General features: G+C 32.5%; 1 protein-coding gene across 3 annotated transcripts in view; it reads right to left on the bottom strand.

The window, feature by feature from the left end:
• Positions 1-19,589, bottom strand: part of LOC126878907 (retinoic acid receptor RXR-alpha-B) — a 281,711-nt gene that overhangs the window by 8,854 nt on the left and 253,268 nt on the right. For all 3 annotated transcript variants that reach the window (XM_050641800.1, XM_050641798.1, XM_050641799.1), the window contains exon 9: positions 1-19,589. This exon is cut by the window's left edge and continues 8,854 nt beyond it. In XM_050641800.1, coding sequence (XP_050497757.1) covers positions 19,523-19,589 — 67 coding nt within the window. In that variant the 3' untranslated portion in view covers positions 1-19,522.

Below are 19,589 nucleotides of genomic sequence, written 5' to 3'. Positions count from 1 at the left end.
AGTGCAATTTCAAATTATTTAAAGATTTATACAGGTCGGAAATATATATTGAAAAAAGAAGAGGACCAAGAACCGAACCTTGAGATACCCCTGAAGTGACAGATGCAAATTCTGATGAATTATTATCGATTGTGACCTTTTGATAACGATTTACCAAATAAAATTTGAAAAACTGTAAAAGGTATCATCAAATCCAAAATATTTCAATTCAGCACACAGAAGAGTGTGATCAATAGTGTCGAAGGCTTTAGAAAAATCAAGCAAGATGACTGAGGTTGCTTTTCCTTCATCAACTGATCGAAGTATATTATCTGTTAAGTCAAGAAGCAGGATCGTTCAAGTGATTCAGGTTTCAGTGAATCAGGTTTATTTGATTTGGGTAGTGGTTTTACCAAAGCGTATTTCCAAATGTCCGGAAAATAACCTACCTCCAGACAACAATTTATAATATGCGTAATATAAGGAGCAGTACTAGAAAGGGAGAGTTGTAGCATCTTTGCAGAAATATTATCACATCCAAGATCGTCCGATTTTAACCTTAATATTAGTGATTTATTCTCATCAACAGTGGCCATTTTAAACGAGAAAATAATATCTGGGTCGAAAATATTTGACTGATACCATTGGGTTGTCTCAGGACAACAATTTACAGGGCTAAAAACAGATGTAAAATAATTATTTATAGAGATAGGATCATTAATCTCCTGAGGGATCTCTATAACTGGTTTATTTACAATTTTTAATAACTTGATAGCTTTCCAAAGATCTTTTTTATTCGAAGAAGCAGACCGATAATTTAAATAACCACTCTTCTCCGGACTGCGTTAGAAATTGCGTTTCGAAGATCTTTATAGTAACTATAGTCTACGACGTTTTTAGTTTTCTTATATTTGGCTAAAGCAGCATTACGAGTTTTCATCATATTCTGTATTGTGGGTGTTAGTCACGGAGCAGGTGGCTTTGTAATTCTTGATTCAACATAGGGAGCATGTTTGTCAAACAGCGAAACTAACATATCATTGAAAATTCGAATTTTATTATCTATAAAATTTTCCTACAGTAGGTATATATTATCCCATGACATTTTTTCCAGATCTGCGTTAAAAGAAAATATTGAAAAGTTTTTGTAATTTCTATAGGTTTGTTCGTAGTACGATCCAATCGATCAGCAACCGTTGCCAACCATCAGACGCATGCGCAGTGAACAGTTAGCGTTGCGCAGTTAACAGTTAGCGTTCGTAGACTACGAACGCGCATGCGTCTGATGGTTGGCAACGGTTGCTGATCGTTCTACGAACAAACCTATTATATCTTTAAAAAATTTGTTTTGTGATTAATATCTAAATCAAATTCACAGTACACTGCTCTATGGTCAGATAGCTCATGATCTAAAACGCCTGAATGTCTAATGAGTTCACTTTTATTTGTATAAATAACATCGAGCGGTGTTTGTGACCTGTTAGTTATGCGCGTAGGTTCCGATACTAACTGAACAAAATTATAAGACTGAAAACAATAATTTATTTGATTATCTACTAGCTGATCAGCATTGATATCACCAGTTAAAATAATATTATTAAATTGAGGTACTATGTGAGAAAGGGTATCATCACAATACTGTATAAAATTTAGCATCCTGCAGGCCTCAGTTCTATATATAACACCGACTAACAATGTTGTTTTCTGTATTTTCACAGAAATCCACATTTGTTAGATACCTAATGGACAAGGAAGGTCAGCAAGTTCTGACTTTGAAATTATTGAATCACGTACAAAAACAGCGATTCCACCACCTCTTCAACCACGGTCTTATCGATAATGAACGAATTATTTTAAAACCCGGAATGTATACACTCTGATCTGAGATATCCGAAGTCAACCAAGTTTCGGACAGGCAAACAATATCAAAGTTGTGATCATGTACTAGATCTAAGAAAACGTTAAATTTTGGAAACAAAGAACGTGTATTAAAATGAGCCAATTTTAGCTTTTTGTTAGACATACTGAATTCTAGTTTTAAGTTGCTCAATTTTACCTACTAAATAACCACAAACTGAACTGTTTGCAACATGAACTGTATCTAAATTAAGTGTGTATCTTAAGTTTAACTTTTTACAATTATTACAACACATAGTCTGACTGGTACAATCTTTCATTTCATGAGATTCAGAACATTTCGGACATACTAAATTACTACGACAATATTTTTTCTGGTGACCAGCTTTGCTACATTTAAAACATTTTACAATATTAAAGTGTTCACTAACATAACATTTGTAAGTGACGATTTTCAAGTACAACCTTCTAATTCTACCAGCTCATTTTTGCCAATTAGTGATAGGCCAGCAAAAAGTTACTCGGGTGCCTTGAAAGTAAACAAAACTGGCTGTGATTCTGTTTTGCTTGTAAGGTCAAGGTCAACGAACCAAAATATTGCTAACGTATAGGTAGATAGCGATATTAAATCGAAAATTAATCTTTCTTCTACAAAAGCTACTGTCGATAGTACTAAGTTGGTAAAAAATGGAGTTTTGATTAACTGTAGCAACGCAATGTCTTTAGAAAAATTAAAAGAGTGCCTTACTCAACAATTAAAATATGTACTTATTCTGTTACTGAACTAAAGAAGTTAAATTCGAGATTAATGATTCGTGGCGTAAATGCTGCCTCTCTGGAAAAAACAAGATTTTTGCAAGACCTTACTACTTTTAGCCTACGGCTCCACGGGCGAGAAATTGACGCTAGCAGTTGCCGTAAAACGAACTTAAGGTTCCGCGGAACGGAATAGGAATAGCCGAACTGTACCGACTACAGGACTTGTGCGTAGTCGGTTCAGTTCGGCTATTCCTATTCCGTTCCGTGGAACCTTAAGTTCGTTTTACGGCTACTGCTAACGTCAATTTCTCGCCCGTGGAGTCGTTCGCTAAAGGATCTCAACGTACATGAAGATGATATAAAAATAGTAACAAAAGTTAAGTTTGAGCGTTTCAACGTCGTGTTGGAGGTGTCACCAGCTTTGTACAAAGTGGTAATAGAAATAGGTTTTCTGTATATAGGCTGGCCGTCGTTTTTGATTTAAGCAGTTTATTTGTGTATTCCAATTCAGAAACGTACTTCTTTAAAACTTCCCTTTCTCGTGACAGACATTCAATCTCATTCTCCAACACAACTTTTTCACATGATAACTCATCACACATTGGAGCAGAACAATGTCCTTTATTAACACGTTGACGGACACTGCGTCAAATGTATAAGCTACATTAATGGAAATTAGACGTCTACAGACGTTGTTGTCCGTCAACGTGTTAACAGAACAATTACGACAATAGAACAAGTTTTTATCGACAAATACAACTCTCGAAATTGCATCAAAACACTTGACGTGCAGAACAACATCACAGGTATTACCCAAACATTTAATGTCATTTGTTGAAGTAAATTTAGCACAAAATTTACACTTGTCAGGAGGTTCACTGTTCGAACCGCTTACCATCGTGGTCGACGATCGAATCAATCATATTACTGAATAGAGAATTGAATGACCTTTCAAATGAGCTAGCACACGACCCCTCTTCTTATTTAAAAAAATCATCGATTACGTCATCACGCCCAGATGGATGACGTCACTAGTATGACATATATGCCAAAATATTATAATTTAAAAATAAAAATCGACCTGCTTCGGGATTTTTCCTTAAAGTCATCGGTTTACGAAATAACAAATTTATTCCTTTCATTTGCACCATAGGTACTGTATACAGGGTGTTTCATTAATAATTGTCCATATAGCAACTGAAGAAACCTTAGCACAAAATACGAAGATTTAACCCAAAACACTTAAATAAAATGTGGTTCCTTACTGAGTTACAGGGTGTTTTATCTAAAAATTTAAAAATTATTTTTGCTCAGCATTTTAAGACTATTCAACGTATCCTTTTCATACTTAGCAGAAAGTGCGCCTACTAGACACCCTACTAAATTATGATAAACAAACGTTTATAGCTACTACCAGAGGCGTACGACAGGGGATGGTGAATGGTTGACCCTTCTCAAATTCTACGCCACTGGAGGAATTACTATATTAATGTGCCATTTTTAGATTCTCCAATACTTTTTACGTAAATAATGTACTCTTTATTGGTAACGATAAAGTCATTAGTTTTCAAGATATTTTAAGATAAGTTAAATATGAAACGGCACAGTTATTTTGATTAATTTATGATATGATTCATATACTTCATTATACTGTACGCCCTACTAAATTAAGATAAACGAACGTTTCTAGCGACTACCAGAGGCGTACAACAGGGGATAGTGGCTGGTTAACCCTTCCCAAATTCTACGCCACTGACGAAATTGCTATTTTAGTGTAATTTTTTGATTTTGCAATACTTTTTATGTAAATAATATACTTTTCATTCGTAACGATAAAATGACTAGTTTTCGAGATATTTGAAATTAAAAATGAAGAGACACAATACATTTATCAAAATAACCGTGTCGTTTCATTTTTAACTTCAAAGATCTCGAAAACTAATAACTTTATCGCTACGAATGAAGAGCATAATATTTTCATAGAAAGTATTGGAGAATCCAAAAATTGAACTATAATAGCAATTTCGCCAGTGGCGTAGAATTTGGAAAGGGTCAACCATTCACTTACCCCTGTCGTACGCCTCTGATAATAACCAGAAACGTTTGTTTAACATAATTTAGTACCTTGTACAGTACCTATACTTTCTGCCAAGTATGAACAGGATACGTCGAATAGTTTTAAAATGCTGAGCAAAAATAGTTTTTAAATTTTTAGATAAAACACCCTGTAACTCAGTAAGGAACCACATTTTATTTAAGTGTTTTGGGTTAAATCTTCGTATTTTGTGCTAAGGTTTCTCTAGTTACTATATGGACAATTATTAATGAAACACCCTGTATAGACCTCTTAAGTATAATATTTACGTTGCGCAATTTTCTCCGAAATACACACATACGTACCACAACGCAAAGTAATTACTACTATTAAGATGAACTAAAGTAATTTAATAAAACTAAGATTACTTTAATCCAACAGTAATTTAAAAACAGAATATTGTTTCCATATTTGGCTGGCCTACAACAGGAATATACGCGTATGATTTCAATACGCAGCAGGCCGTGCGGGGTAAAAAAGGTACCCCAAAAATAAATTTTTTTTGAAAAGTTATAAAAACAATGCTGTGTCTGGGGTATCTAAAAATGCCTAAAATACTCCGTACGGTCATGGAAAGGGTTATATAGATATTTTTTGAATTATCTAGTTTGCTTCATTTTATTGCCGTACATTTACGATCGTGTCTTATTTATTAGAATCTGGCTGTAATTCGCGAAAACCTTTTTTGTATAGTAATTAACTCCCTGTATAATTAAAATTGGAATAAATATGATTTATGTAAAAAAAAATAATAGAAAAGTAAGTGAAAACACAAGTTTTGTTTTTTAATCCAAATTACGATAAAATATCACTTTAATTTCATAAAAAGTGCATATTTGGCTAACACAATCCTGGTAACTGTCAAATTTGTCTGAACTTGCACATACTAATAATAATTTTAATAATTATTAAGAATATGCCACGACTGAAAGAAGGCTCTGACAAAAACCTTGCGATTATATCGACGTCAAGGTAGTCTTTTGTTATTTCCATGTTACTCCGTGAAGGAGGATAGGTCATCCACGAAACTTCTCCATTCCCCTCTATTTCCCCCCAGGTTTTCTTCATACTTTTGTAGTCTTCTTCAATGGTACTCCTCCATGTTTTGGTCGGGCGTCCTATGCTTCTTCGTCCTACTGCACTCCATTTGAGTGCTTGTTGTCTGCATTTTTTTCCTCAGGGTGTGTCCCAGCCAGTTCCATCTTTTCCTCTTTATTGTTGTTCTGATGGGTTCTTGTTTGGTTTTCCTCCATAGTGCTACATTTGTTATGGTATTGGACCAATATACCTTTAGAATTTTACGTAGACATCTATTTACAAAAACTTGGATTTTATTTACATTTCCGTCAGTTATTGCCCATGTTTCACTCCCATAAAGTAGCACAGTTTTCACGTTACTATTAAATAGCCTTATTTTAGTATTTTGGCTAATCTGTTTGATCTCTGCTTGAGCTCCACCTTTTGCACTGATTATACTGCCTAGGTAGCAAAATTCTTGAACCTGTTTTATTTCTTGTTGGTTGATGTATAGTTTGTCACAGTTAGATACTCCTATTCTCATATCTACTGTCTTGTTTGTGTTGATTTTAACTTCTGCCGATTTTACCTCTAGCTTCCTTAATATGCTCTTCATATCATCTATTGTGTTCGTTACGAAACAGATATCATCTGCGTATTCCATATCTGCTAGTTTCTTGTTCCGAAGGTCTTGTTCCAAGGGATCCCGTTTTTTCTTTCAATTGTTTTTTCCAGTATATGATTAAGACATAATATATTAAAGAGCAAAGGTGACAGTACGCAACCTTGTTTTAAACCTATTTCGATTGTTAGTTTATCTGTTATTTGCCCTTTATGCAGTACCTGACATGTTGTTTGCTGATACATCATTTTGATTATTCCAATGATCTTATGGGGTAATTTATTTAGCTTTAAGATTTTCCACAGGACTGTATATTTATAGGCTGTAAAGTCTATAAAGGCCATTATAGTTTCTATATAGTTCTCTATATTCTTTGCTCATTTATTGTAAGTTCCGCGTCTATGAAAATGCCTTTCCCCTTTAGCTTTGCTTTTTTTTGGAGTATCTTTATTTTGTCATTCAATTCTACCATTTCCACTATGCATCTATATTGTCCTATCTACTGCGCTCTACGTATATTTGATTTCAAAAGAAGTTCTGTCTAAAATATTTTTTCCAGGATTGTATCTTTCGAATGTATCTTCATTATCGGTATTCATTGTAAGTCCAGTTATTGTTAGATTGTTTCGATTTTTTTGTTTTTCCATTCTTTCCATCCTATCCTCCACTTCCTTAATTTTGTTTTTGTTATGTAGTTCTTCTTTTTCTATCGTCCATTCTTCCTTCATTTGGGCGATTTCCTTCGCCATGCTTTTCATTTCCTCTAGGTTTTTCTGCAACTCTTTTGTGGTGTCCTTTATGTCCTTTTGTTATTTCTCTGATGTCATTTTTAATTTCTCTCTTTATTTCTGTCATATCTTCATGTAGGTATTTTTTTAAGATCGCGAAGCATTTGTTTGATTTGGTTACTAATTTGCTTTCTCTGAAAAATTCCTACTCTTCTTGTGACGAGTTATGCTCGTTCCTGTCCCTTTTCATGTGCTAGTAAAATAATTAAATGAAGAGAAGAAATAACAAATACTAAAACATGGAAAAACAACTTTGTTTAATTATTAATTTGTTAATTTATTAAACCGGCCCTTTATCTGGTTAACAATGTTTGTCTATAGTTTTTTGTCTTCTTGACCGCTTAGTAAATTAGGTACTTTTTTTCTACAATTTAATCGCAAATTAATTACTTCTATCTAAAATTTTATACACTTCGCAAGCGATAATTATTCTTGATACATAAAACATAAGACTATACCACGACTGAAAGAAGGCTCTGACAAAAACCTTGCGATTATATTGACGTCAAGGTAGTCCTTTGTTATTTGAGTTCATCTCTGCACTTATACACCTTGAATAAATGAAAGTTCAATTTTCACCTGTCACTTTTCATGAGGAAAATTTAAACAATATTATTACAATTAGGATAACATAAATGAGATTAATATTTTCAAACCCAACAGGCACTGTTCTATATCACGTAATATAAACATGTTCATGTAAAAACAATTGTCATTGTCATTTTACACACTAAAAAATTATAAATTATTTTATACACTCACGGACAAAAATATAGCATATTTTGAAATTAACGTGTGAAGTGAAAGTTTTTGTGCTGCCCCCAGTGTCATAGAAATATGATTTCTTTTCCGATGCGACGTTTTAAAGTATCATATAAATGCTATAATCGGATTTAAATTTGATATGGGCTATATGGTGGCCAATATAATTTTTAAATTGAATCTTATCAAGGTAAGTATTCACTATTCTACCGACATGAAGATCTCCGTTGTGGTGTATTAACACGAATTTGTTATCCGATATGGCTGGCAAATGGCAAAATATGATCTTCTAAAATGTTTTTAATGTACAGCTGGTTCCAAAAAAACTGATACGACTCTTAAAGCGTATTTTGTAGAAAATTGAGCAGTGTACTTTCTTCTTCTTTTTGTTTTTGATCTCGCTGCAAGGCAATTACCAGCACGATTTATAGGCGATCTTGATGTAGTCTGGCTCTAAGCCATATTAAAATCGCTGACTATGTTCTTGTAAAAAGCTTTTGATGAGGTGTGATATAATGAATATAAGTTTAATTATGTTTAATTTATTATATTTTGATGGATAAATACTTATTATTTACATATTGTCACTGTCACTGCCAAATCTTAAAATTTGGCAGATATCTTCAACCTCAAAAAATGGCTGTTTGTTTGTTTATTTTATTATTTGTCTGTCATAATAAATATAATATAATGTCAGACCAATCATACACTGCTCAAAATAATCAAATCTTACTAAGAGTCGTATCAGTTTTTTTGGGAACCAGCTGTCATTCACCCAATCACCTCCACAGGTTCGGTATCTCCTGTCCAAGAAATACCACTCCATAGCACTAAGCCGCCATCACCAAATTAACACTCTGTATGAGGTTACCTCTGCCATACCGTTCGTCATATGGAAGTAAGATTAACAACACTTTATCTACAGAAGAGTTGGCCAACAGTTGTAACCTCATATATGGCGTTAGTTTTGGTGGTGGTGGCATAGTGTTACGGAGCGGTTTTGCTTTAAAAGGACATACCGAATACGTGGAGGTGATTGGGCGACTGCATTGAAAACATTTTGAAAGATCATGTTTTGCCATTTGCAAGCCTCATTGAATATGACATATATTATATTGGCGAGCATGTAGCCCAGATCAGAATTATATCCGAGTATAGCATTTTTATGACACTTTAAAACGTCGCATTCGGAAAAGAAATCCTATTCCTACCATAGGGGGGGGGGGGAGTGGTAAGGAAGGCAGCACAAAAAATTTCATTTCACATGTATATGCAATATTTTTGTCCGTGAGTATATAATTAATACATTTTAACAATTTTATTTATGATTAAGACATAATAGACAAAAATGTAAAATTAGCGATTCTATTCAATCCTGAAGATCCATCCAAATAGCGCATTTCCATGTAGTTTTATACTATCCAGTGTTACATTGAAACTTTTCAAAATATACGTACAAAGAATATTGATAAACCAATTGAAAGAACTACAGATGGTGTCATAATATACAAGACGATAGTATTTAAGTTATCGAATTGGGGCATAAATATAATTTACACCTAGGCCATTAACAATATGTTAATTAAGATGCTAGCGAGCTAAATATAAAAATTAAGCAAGAAATAGTCACTTACTATTTAGTTCCAGCATTGAATTAGAATAAAAATACACCTTTTATATTACAAATAGTCGGTGACGTCATTGGCTAATATGAGTAATGTATAATGTTTATACGAAAATTCACTTGATTTGAATGAAACTATAATGTATTTTTTACTAACAATGTAATTGTATTATTGTAATAACTAACTACGAGGGTCATTCGTAAAAGAAGTTCCCTATGCCGCTGAGAAAGAAAGCGATGTGCTGAGAGAAATCTGGTAACACTGCCTTACACATCATTTCTCCCTCTCTCTTACCCCACCACTTTCGTTTCGCTGCATTGCTCAGTGTCGGCCTGGCAGCCTTCGAAGATGGAGGTGTCGATCGCTGTTACCGCCAATGTAAAATTCATGCTGTGATAAGTTTTTTAAATGTAAGATGGATTTCACCTATTGACATTCATTGTCAGTTAATCGAAGTTTATGGGTAAAAGTGCACACCTGTTAAACATGTTCGCAAATGGTGTAGAGAATTCAGTGAAGGCCGATCTAAAATTCATAATGAATCTGAAGGCCTTCCGCACCTATCTTTTGCGTTTTTTTCCGACCATGTTGAACAGATATGGACTTTTACCCATAAAATTCGATTAACAACATGCAAAATCCATTTTGCATTTTAAAAACGTATCACAGCATGAATTTCACATTGGCGGTAACAGCGATTGGAACCTCCATCTTCGAACTCTGCTAGGCCGACACTGAGCAATGCAGCGTGGTGAAAGTGGTGAGGTAAGAGAAAGGGAGGACTTGATGTGTGAGGCAGTGTTGCCAGATTTCTCCCAGCACGTCACTCTTTCTCAGCGGCATAGGAAACCTTTTTTATGAATGACCCTCGTATATAACATTTTAAAGATTTAATCTTGAAAATGAGCTGAACATTATTCTGTTTTGGCCTTTTAGGTAATATAATATTTTGTTTCTATTTCGTTTGGTAGTGGTAATTTTTTGCATAGTTTATTTAAATTCTTAGTTTTTACTCTATAGGATTCCAATCCGAGCCTATTAACACGATAACGAAGAATATTATCCATTTATTCATAGTGCTTTCCAGTTCTGTTTTATAATATAGTTTTAAAACTGATTATAAAAAAAAGTTTGGACCACTTGGACAAAGTCCACTCCATATATGTTTGAAATATATGACGTGAATATCTGGCCAATATATTTGCTAGCACACAAACGAGGAAACAAGCCTGGTAGCACTCCTTATTTTGTACTCGTGATATTACCATTTATTTAAAATATAAAAGTGTAAGTTGCTAAACGATTTTTTAGATGACATTTTAATTATACATTGGGTGGAATGTATAAAACGTAATATCTGCTAATACTTCAAGTATGTACTACATTTTTAAAGTTTTTACTACACTTACAAAGCATTTACTTTCCTCCGTAGCATATGATGTTACTTACCAGTTACATAGAAGAATGTAATACGCTTTTGAAGTATTTGCTAGTTCAGTAGTATTTACTTCAGTTTAAACGAAGTTGGTGGATGAACGACTTCGGCATAGGTGTTTTTTTGTTACAACATGGAAGCATTTATGAATGTGCGTCGTAAAAAAACCTACAAACTAGGAAGAAAATATTTAATCTTTGGGGTCATTCAATTTTACTCATGTACAATTCTAATAATTAGGGTAAGTAAAAATGTGAATTCACAAATCATAAGCACATGAAAAACTAGTTCATCACGATTGGTGTGATGCGAAAACGGGTGGCGCTACGCTTATTAGGAGATACTTCATGTCAGTAGTAGGTATTTCTGCTGTGACGCATGTTCTTCTCAACAAAAGCACATACTTTTGTGTAAAAGAAAATGCTAGATACTATTTGCTGAAGCAACAGCATCTACTACGTTTTATGCATTCCATCCATTATTTCCATTTAAAGTTAATTGCACGTCATCCAATTTTGACGTTCACAATTACGCACACGTAAGTTGTGTTGCCGTATTGTCCATTAATTCCAAACTGTAATTTGCACTTCATAAATTGGCGTACTTTTTCATCATACCTACTTAATGTAAATTATTGTTTTTTAAGTACCCATTTTTTTCTATAAATTTTATTTTATTGAAAATATAAAATAAGATATGAAAACAAGACAAAACAATATTTAAAATAATTATAAAATTAATGTTAGGAAATTTTTAAGCAGTTGGTTGTACTGTAGAGACGTAGAAATTAATGACGTGGAATAAACTTTAAGGAAATAATGTACATATTTAGTTTAACTAATATTTACGAAAAATATACAAGAAAAGGTTTTAGATTTTGGTAATGATAAATAGTTTTGAACTTAATTGTAGTTAATTGTAAAAGTTAGAGATTTTATTCTTAATAAATGAGTAGCTGATCTGTAAGATCTTGAATTGCAAGTACATATCTACCTAAATTCAAAAAGTCAAGTTCTAAATCTGCACCTCGGAGGTAAACACTATGTCGTCATTTCGAGCAACTGTGTTTAGCGTGTGTTTGCAACAAAGTTTAGAGCACGTAGGATGTTAATAAAAATCTGATATATCCCATAATTAGTTGAAAGACAATATGACTATTTTTTTATTGATAATATAACCAATTTGTATAATCCAACTAATAAAATAAGTGGATTAAAGAAACTTATTCAAAAAAACATCACGTCGACATAGTGTAGTTTACCTCCAAGGTCCAGAAATATGAATGCAAACACTCATATTAGAACAATTAAATACATTTTCAAAAATGAATAACCATTTTTAATTTCATTGCAACACGAAACTACAGCCGCATCATATTCTAGTTCAATCAGAGAGTGCAGCAAGCACCTCTACCGGTTTCGAAACTTATTAGTCTCTCATCAGGAGATACATATTATACTGCTCTCTCTGACCCAACCGGGACAAACCCCGGCGTGCAGTTACGGATTGCAACGAACGAAATGGCAGGGCTGCCCTAGCGGCAACTGCTAGCAAAAGACTAAGTTTTCAATCTAATAGCACATAAAATAACACTAAAAATATTACTCTACATCCCACCAGATTGAAGACAAAATCCATTTTGTTTTTTGATTAAATATTATTATTTATATACCATTTTGAACAATATTTATGAAAAACAATTTAGGAATTTAACAGTGCCACGAACTGTGATATTTGGAACAAAACAGGTTACCATTTTCTTTTACTGGATGTCCATACATACACTCCCGGACAAAAATATTGCATATTTTGAAATTAACGTGTGAAATAAAAATTTTTGTGTTGCCTCCGGTGTCACGGAAATAGGATTTCTTTTCCGAATGCGATGTTTAAAAGTATCGTATAAATGGTATATATAATCGGATTCAAATTTGATATGGGCTATATGGTGGCCAATATAATTTTGAAATTTAATCTAATCAAGGTAAGTATTCACTATTCTACCGACATGAAGATCTCTGTTATGGTCCATTAACACGAATTTGTTATCCGATATGGCTGACAAATGGCAAAATAAGATCTTCTAAAATGTTTTTAATGTACATATCAGCTGTCATTCACCCAATCACCTCCACAAGTTCGTTATCTCCTGTCCAAGAAATACCACTCCATAGCACTATGCCCCCACCACCAAAATTAACACTATGTATGTGGTTCCATCTGGCATACCGTTTATCATATGGAAGGAGGATTGACAAAACTTCGTCTACAGAAGAGTTGGTGAACAGTATGTCAGTAGTTGTAACCTCACGTTAATTTTGGTAGTGGCGGCATAGTGCTACGGAGCGGTATTGCTATGAAAGGACATACCGAACAAGTGGAGGTGATAGGCGAATGCCAACTGACATGTACATTGAAAACCTTTTAGGAGATCACGTTTTGCCATTTGTAAGCCACATTGGATATGATACATTGGTGCGATGCACGTCTCTATGTCGCTAGAACAGTGAATACCTACCTTGGTGAGATTAAATTTAAAAATTATATTGGCCAGAATATAGTCCATATCAGATTTAAATCCGATTATAGCATTTATGTGACACTTTAAAACACCGTATTCGGAAAAGAAATCCTATTCCTATGATACTGGGGAGCTAAAGATAGCAGCAGAAAAAATTTCATTTCACATGCATATTATGCAATATTTTTGTCCGTAAGTATATAAATAAATCATGTATTCGGCATCAATGCCAACAACATATATACGATGGCGTTCTTATTTTAACAATTCACAAAGATCAATAACGGATAACCAAAATCAAGATAGGGTGATACCCAAATGACGTATATCTAGACAGACTCAGCGAATGCTGTATTCGCTCCGTGCATGACTGAGGCGATATCCTAGCCTAATCGCCTGAAATTTTTAGCGAATACAATTTGACGTTAAATGATACACATATGACATGTTTGGCAAATTTGACGTTAATGTAATATTTATTTGCCATTTTTGATAAAATTTATTATACAAACAATAAGTTCGAGTGACAAATAAACATCAAATTAAACAGCGGACATTTGGAAGTTCTCTGAAGAAAATATAAATTTTAAGGATTTTTCTTTACTTTTTCGTTATAGTTTAATTGTCGGTGTTGACATTAATTAAGTGTACATCGAAAGCAATTAGGCAGTGTGAATTATTAGTACTAGATTTTAACATTAGCTGGTCTATTGAACTATTAATTGCGTGGTGTGTGTAACACGCAATGGAAATAGATGACGATAGGAATATGCCACCAGATCGGGGAATGGAAGAAATCAGTATTAAAATATAAATATAAATAATAAAAACCAAAACGGCAATAATAAGGTAAGCGAAATATTTATTGAAAAACATTATTATTCAATCATTCACCAAATTTGTCATATTTCGCCGCTACGGGCGCTGACATATTTTCGTGTATCCCCACCGTGGTCACGCACGGAGCGAATAAAGTGTCATAAACATGATTACGTTTGTTGTTGTAGGGCTTTTCATTCACAGTCATTTGTTTCGAGCTTCTGTCATGTGCCACATAATATTAATATATCTACGTCATACGTTATTGGTATTTTACAATGATACAAACCAAAGACGTATGACGTAGATACATTAATATTATGTGACACATGACAGAAGCTCGAAACAAATGACAATCGATGAAAAGCCCTATTGTTTGTCACGAGGTTTACATGTAATAAAAAGATCGGACATCATTGCTTGTCTTTGTCATTATTTGTCTGATAATGTGACAAGCAATCTTTATTTAATTTTAGAAGTTCATTTGCGATGATGAAGATGAAGAATGTCATCCTTCAAGATGAAGACAGCAGATGCAGAGCAATTTTTCAAGTATACAATAATGACTGTTCTAATATTGAATGAGTTGTTACGTCTTGTAAAGAGAAGAATTGGCTCAGAATATTGGGTCTTATTTGTATTAATTTCTGACTTAAAAGGTGTGTGGTAAAGTTTGTTATTAAATTGTGACTTAAAAAATTTTTAATTTGTTAATAAATTATTTATTAGTTTATATTGAGGGTATTGTAATTCTATAGATTTTAGCGAGTTTTCCATTTGATTTTATTTTTGCCTATGGGCTAAACTTAAAACAGTTAAATGGAAAAATTACAATGCCAACAATGTCCATGCGAATAATTGTGTATTTTTAAAACCATTAAAAAAATAAATCTAAAAACGATGTACAAACCACGTTTTTAATATCATTTATTTAAAACGTGATAAAAATGACGTCAATTATGGTGGGACAAATTCAGGTGACTTTCGACGTCGAAAAACCGTGATAAACTGACGTCGTTTGGTGATAATTATGAAGTCTTTTCAACGTTCTGTAAACGTTATTTGGTTGCCTGGGTGGTTACATGTAGCGATAATATTTAATCATTAGTCAAACATAAAACTTGAAAAGTATCGGATATTGACAAAAAATAATAGCTAAAAAAACAAAAACAAAATTAATTGATTAATAAGACGATAAAATGGTATATGTATAAAAATCAAAGTAGCGAAATTCTTAGCGACTTATGAAATGCACTTAAACATTATTGTCAAAACTCTTAAAACCGTTGAATTGTAACTAACGGTCCAGATCCCGTTTGAGCAAATTGAATAAAAAGGTATGTTATAATATAAACTTAATAAAATTTGAAGTATGTTTACACATTACATAAACTTAATTTTTTTACTTGAAACCATTTCTAACTAGCCAACTAGAATGGTATGTGACTAATAATTTATAAGTAGTAATTGTATTTCTGTATAAACTAAACTTTTTTTATTTATATATTCCATCATTACATATTTCTAAACCTTTTCGAATTACATTCTTCATAAAAACTAACATTCATTAAATTTTCTCATGTTTAAACAAGAACCATCCATATTCACCAATCAGATATCAAAACTAACTAAAATAAATATGGTTATTTTGAAAGAAAAATGACATCATTAATAAACTTTTTAAAAGAAAGCTTCCTTAAGATTTATCATGTAGGATTAAAATTTCGTTTTAATCAGTAACATGTATTAATAAATAAGAGCAATAAAATAATTAGAATTTGGAGCGAAAATAAAATATAATAATTATATTTTATTTTCGCTCCACAATTATTGTCACACGTGAATTCCTAGACATTTATAATAGTGCGTTGAATTGAATAACATTAAAGTGATGAGCAAAAAGTAATATTATGTAGTGTAATGTCCCTGGGACAGACACACGCAATTTTCCTACTTCTAATTCAACTGATCCGTACTTTGAAGGACACGTAAATCTGTCGGTCCCGGCTACGTAGTCACAACGTAGTCGCTTCGTTAACACAAAAATCTGAGACAAAAAGAATACATGAATGGAATATTTACAACAACCCAATTGGCTGAAGTACATGATAAATAAATAAAATAATATAACGGCTTCCAAAAAAAAAGTTATATTTCATCATTACATATTTCTAAACCTTTTCGAATTACATTCTTCATAAAAACTGACATTCATTAAACTCATTTATGGTAATAATAAATAAAATAAGAAAACGTCTTCAGAAAAAAAAGTTATGTTACGTTTTTATGTATAAATCTGCAATGGTGGATTATTGATTATTAATGAAAGTGACCGCACGCGAGGTAGGTGGAGCTTATGAGTTTTTACAAATAAGTACAAGGTGTGTTGTAAGATGTGTTAAATGTCATTTCGTTATTTTTTAATCAAATTTTTAATAGTAGATTGTTATTTTAATATAGGCGTTTATTTTAACGGAGATCATATTAAGTGGTCCTGTATATTTGAATTTTGTTGGGATATTGGATCTTTTGTTTCTCCTAACATGTTCATGTTAAATAATATTATAAAAAATAAATATTTTCTTCTTTCATCATCTCGTGATTTATTTATTTTTCTTCTTTTGCCTATTTTAATCCCAAATTCTAACAAACGTTTTAACGAATAAATTTAGTATAGCATGTAGTACCATCGGAGTACCAAAAAACATCGGAGAACAACTAGAAGATCCAGAAGAACTATGGAGTGAATTTAAAAACCAAGTTACCGAAATCTACACAAACAATGATTATAGAAAAAACTTAATCAAGAAAAATAAATAAAAAAATAAATAAACAGACGACATCTTGAAATTGATGAAACAAAGTCGACTGATAAAATCCAATGAAACAGAATATAGACACCTGCAGAGAAGAATACAAAAGGAGATCAAATTAGCCAAAGAAAAATGGATGAGAGAAAGGTGCGACGAAATGGAGGATATCTAGACACGACTTATTTAATATGCACAAAAAACTAAAAGAAATAAGTAACATATTTAAAAAAAGACTTCCCTCTGTACTCGTTGGCAATAATAACAAAATTGTTGTAAATGAGCTCTAAATAAGAAACGAATGGCAGCTGTATATATCAGAGTTATTTAAAGATGACAGGAATAATATTGCCGAATTCTACCAAAACTGTACTGACGGCCCAGAAATTATGAAATGCGAGGTAGAACACGCTATAAATAATGCTAAAATTAGAAAAGCTTGTGGTCCAGATGATACACCAACTGAGTTGCTGAAACTAATAGAGGATGATAACATAAAAGTAGTAGTAAGACTTTTTAATTCAATAAATAACACCGGAGTGATTCCCACAGATTGGCTCAAATCCATCTGTGTCGCAATACCTCTAAAAAACACAGAAAAATGTGAGAAAATAATTGCGAGAAAATGCTCAGAATATCGATTAATTAGCTTAATGAGCCACACTCTTAAGATTTTCGTAAGAATACTTCACAACAGAATTAGACGCAAATGCGAAGAAGATCTCGAAGATACCCAATTTGGTTTTAGAAATGCTATGGGAACCAGGGAGGCACTTTTTGCGCTTAACATCATATTACAAAAATGCCGTGACCAAAGAAAAGATGTATTTGCATGTTTCGTGGACTTCAAAAAGGCATTCGCTAAAGTACAGCATGTAAAATTAATGCAAATACTGAAAAATATGATGACAAAGATATTCGTGTCATTAAAAATTTGTACTGGAATCAAACTGCTATCGTAAAAATTGGAGATAAATACAACGATGAAATATCCATACAACGAGGAGTCAGACAAGGTTGCATTTTGTCGCCAACATTGTTCAATGTTTACTCGGACCCGTTATTTAAAAAGGCACTTGAGAGACAGCCATATGGAATAAAAATTAACGGGGAACTACTTAATGTGATTAGATATGCAGACGATACAAATGCAAAATGTCCAACTTATATCTAACAAACTGGATCACGGTTTTAGAGACATATTTTTGCTACATTATCATATTTCAATCAGGTAAGCTTTTGAAGTCGAGAAGTGTGTCGTAAGTGGGTTAATAAATAATTTACATAAACAATTATTTCATAACAAGGGAGTACGATAAGGAAGAAGCACATGCATACTTCATAACCCTACCAAAAATACTCAATTATAAATCTAAGAAGCAACATTGATATAGGAGGACTACGAAATATGTATGTATCATTATACTCTTGGCTGTGAAGATAGAATAGCCAAAGCTGAATTCTCCTAGTCAAGAAGAAGTAATAGGAAATAAATATGAGGTGTCAGAAATATTATAACAATTAATTTTTTTTTCTATTCTGTATTTGTTGATTTTTTAAACTTTTATAACTTTTTTATTTAAGATTATTTTTAGATTCTCTCGGATATTAAAATTATCTTCAAAACTTATTCTCACATGTTACTATTTAAATAAGTAATTCTAGTTTGCCTACATTTAACACGTTAAAATATAACAAGCATTAAAATTTACAGAAAATAAGACAGATTAATGTTGAACATACCTTAATTCTGGTTTTGGACTTAGTGAGTTAATCTAGTTTTGTTATATTTTTGCCTGGATTAGTCTAGTAAATGTAGATGTAGTAAGTGCGGTTTTTGTAAGTAACCACCTCAATTTTATGAAAGTTGATCTTGTCATTTATATGCATTTTTGTTCTGTGTATTTCCGGGCCCAAGTATTTTATTTATCACCAGGCTCACCATTAATTTTGAACATATACTATTGTATCGCAGTTTTACCAGAATATAGGATTTAAATATTCAATTAAATTTTCATATGAGCAAGATTGAGAGCAATATGTAAAATCCGTCTTATTTTCTATTACTATTAATGCTGTAAAATACAAAAATAATGTAATTACTAATACAATACATCCAAAAAATGAAATTATTATAAAATCACAGATCCGTAAGATTAACTTGGGGAAACACGAACAACAATGATGAGGAGATTTATTATGACAAGGAAACAGTTACGTTGAAAGACAAGCAAATAACTTCTTGATTTAAATAATTATTTTTTGGGTAAAGATTTCTGGAATAGTTTTAAAGGGTAATGTATTATATTATTTTAACCGAATTGGTATGTATTTAATTTAATTTAATAACAATTTCAGTTCCTGAACTAAGTGGTAATTTAGCATCATTTTTCAACATAACAGCCTCGTCAACATTACATATATTCCTAATATTTAAGAATCTGAAGGATTCTCTAACATTTCTGTCAAAAATGTGTCAACGGAGGCATCGCCAATCAAC

The sequence above is a fragment of the Diabrotica virgifera genome, chromosome 1 (genome assembly GCF_917563875.1).
Source record: "Diabrotica virgifera virgifera chromosome 1, PGI_DIABVI_V3a".
NCBI lineage: Eukaryota > Metazoa > Arthropoda > Insecta > Coleoptera > Chrysomelidae > Diabrotica > Diabrotica virgifera.
This window is presented reverse-complemented; position numbering and strand designations above follow the sequence as displayed.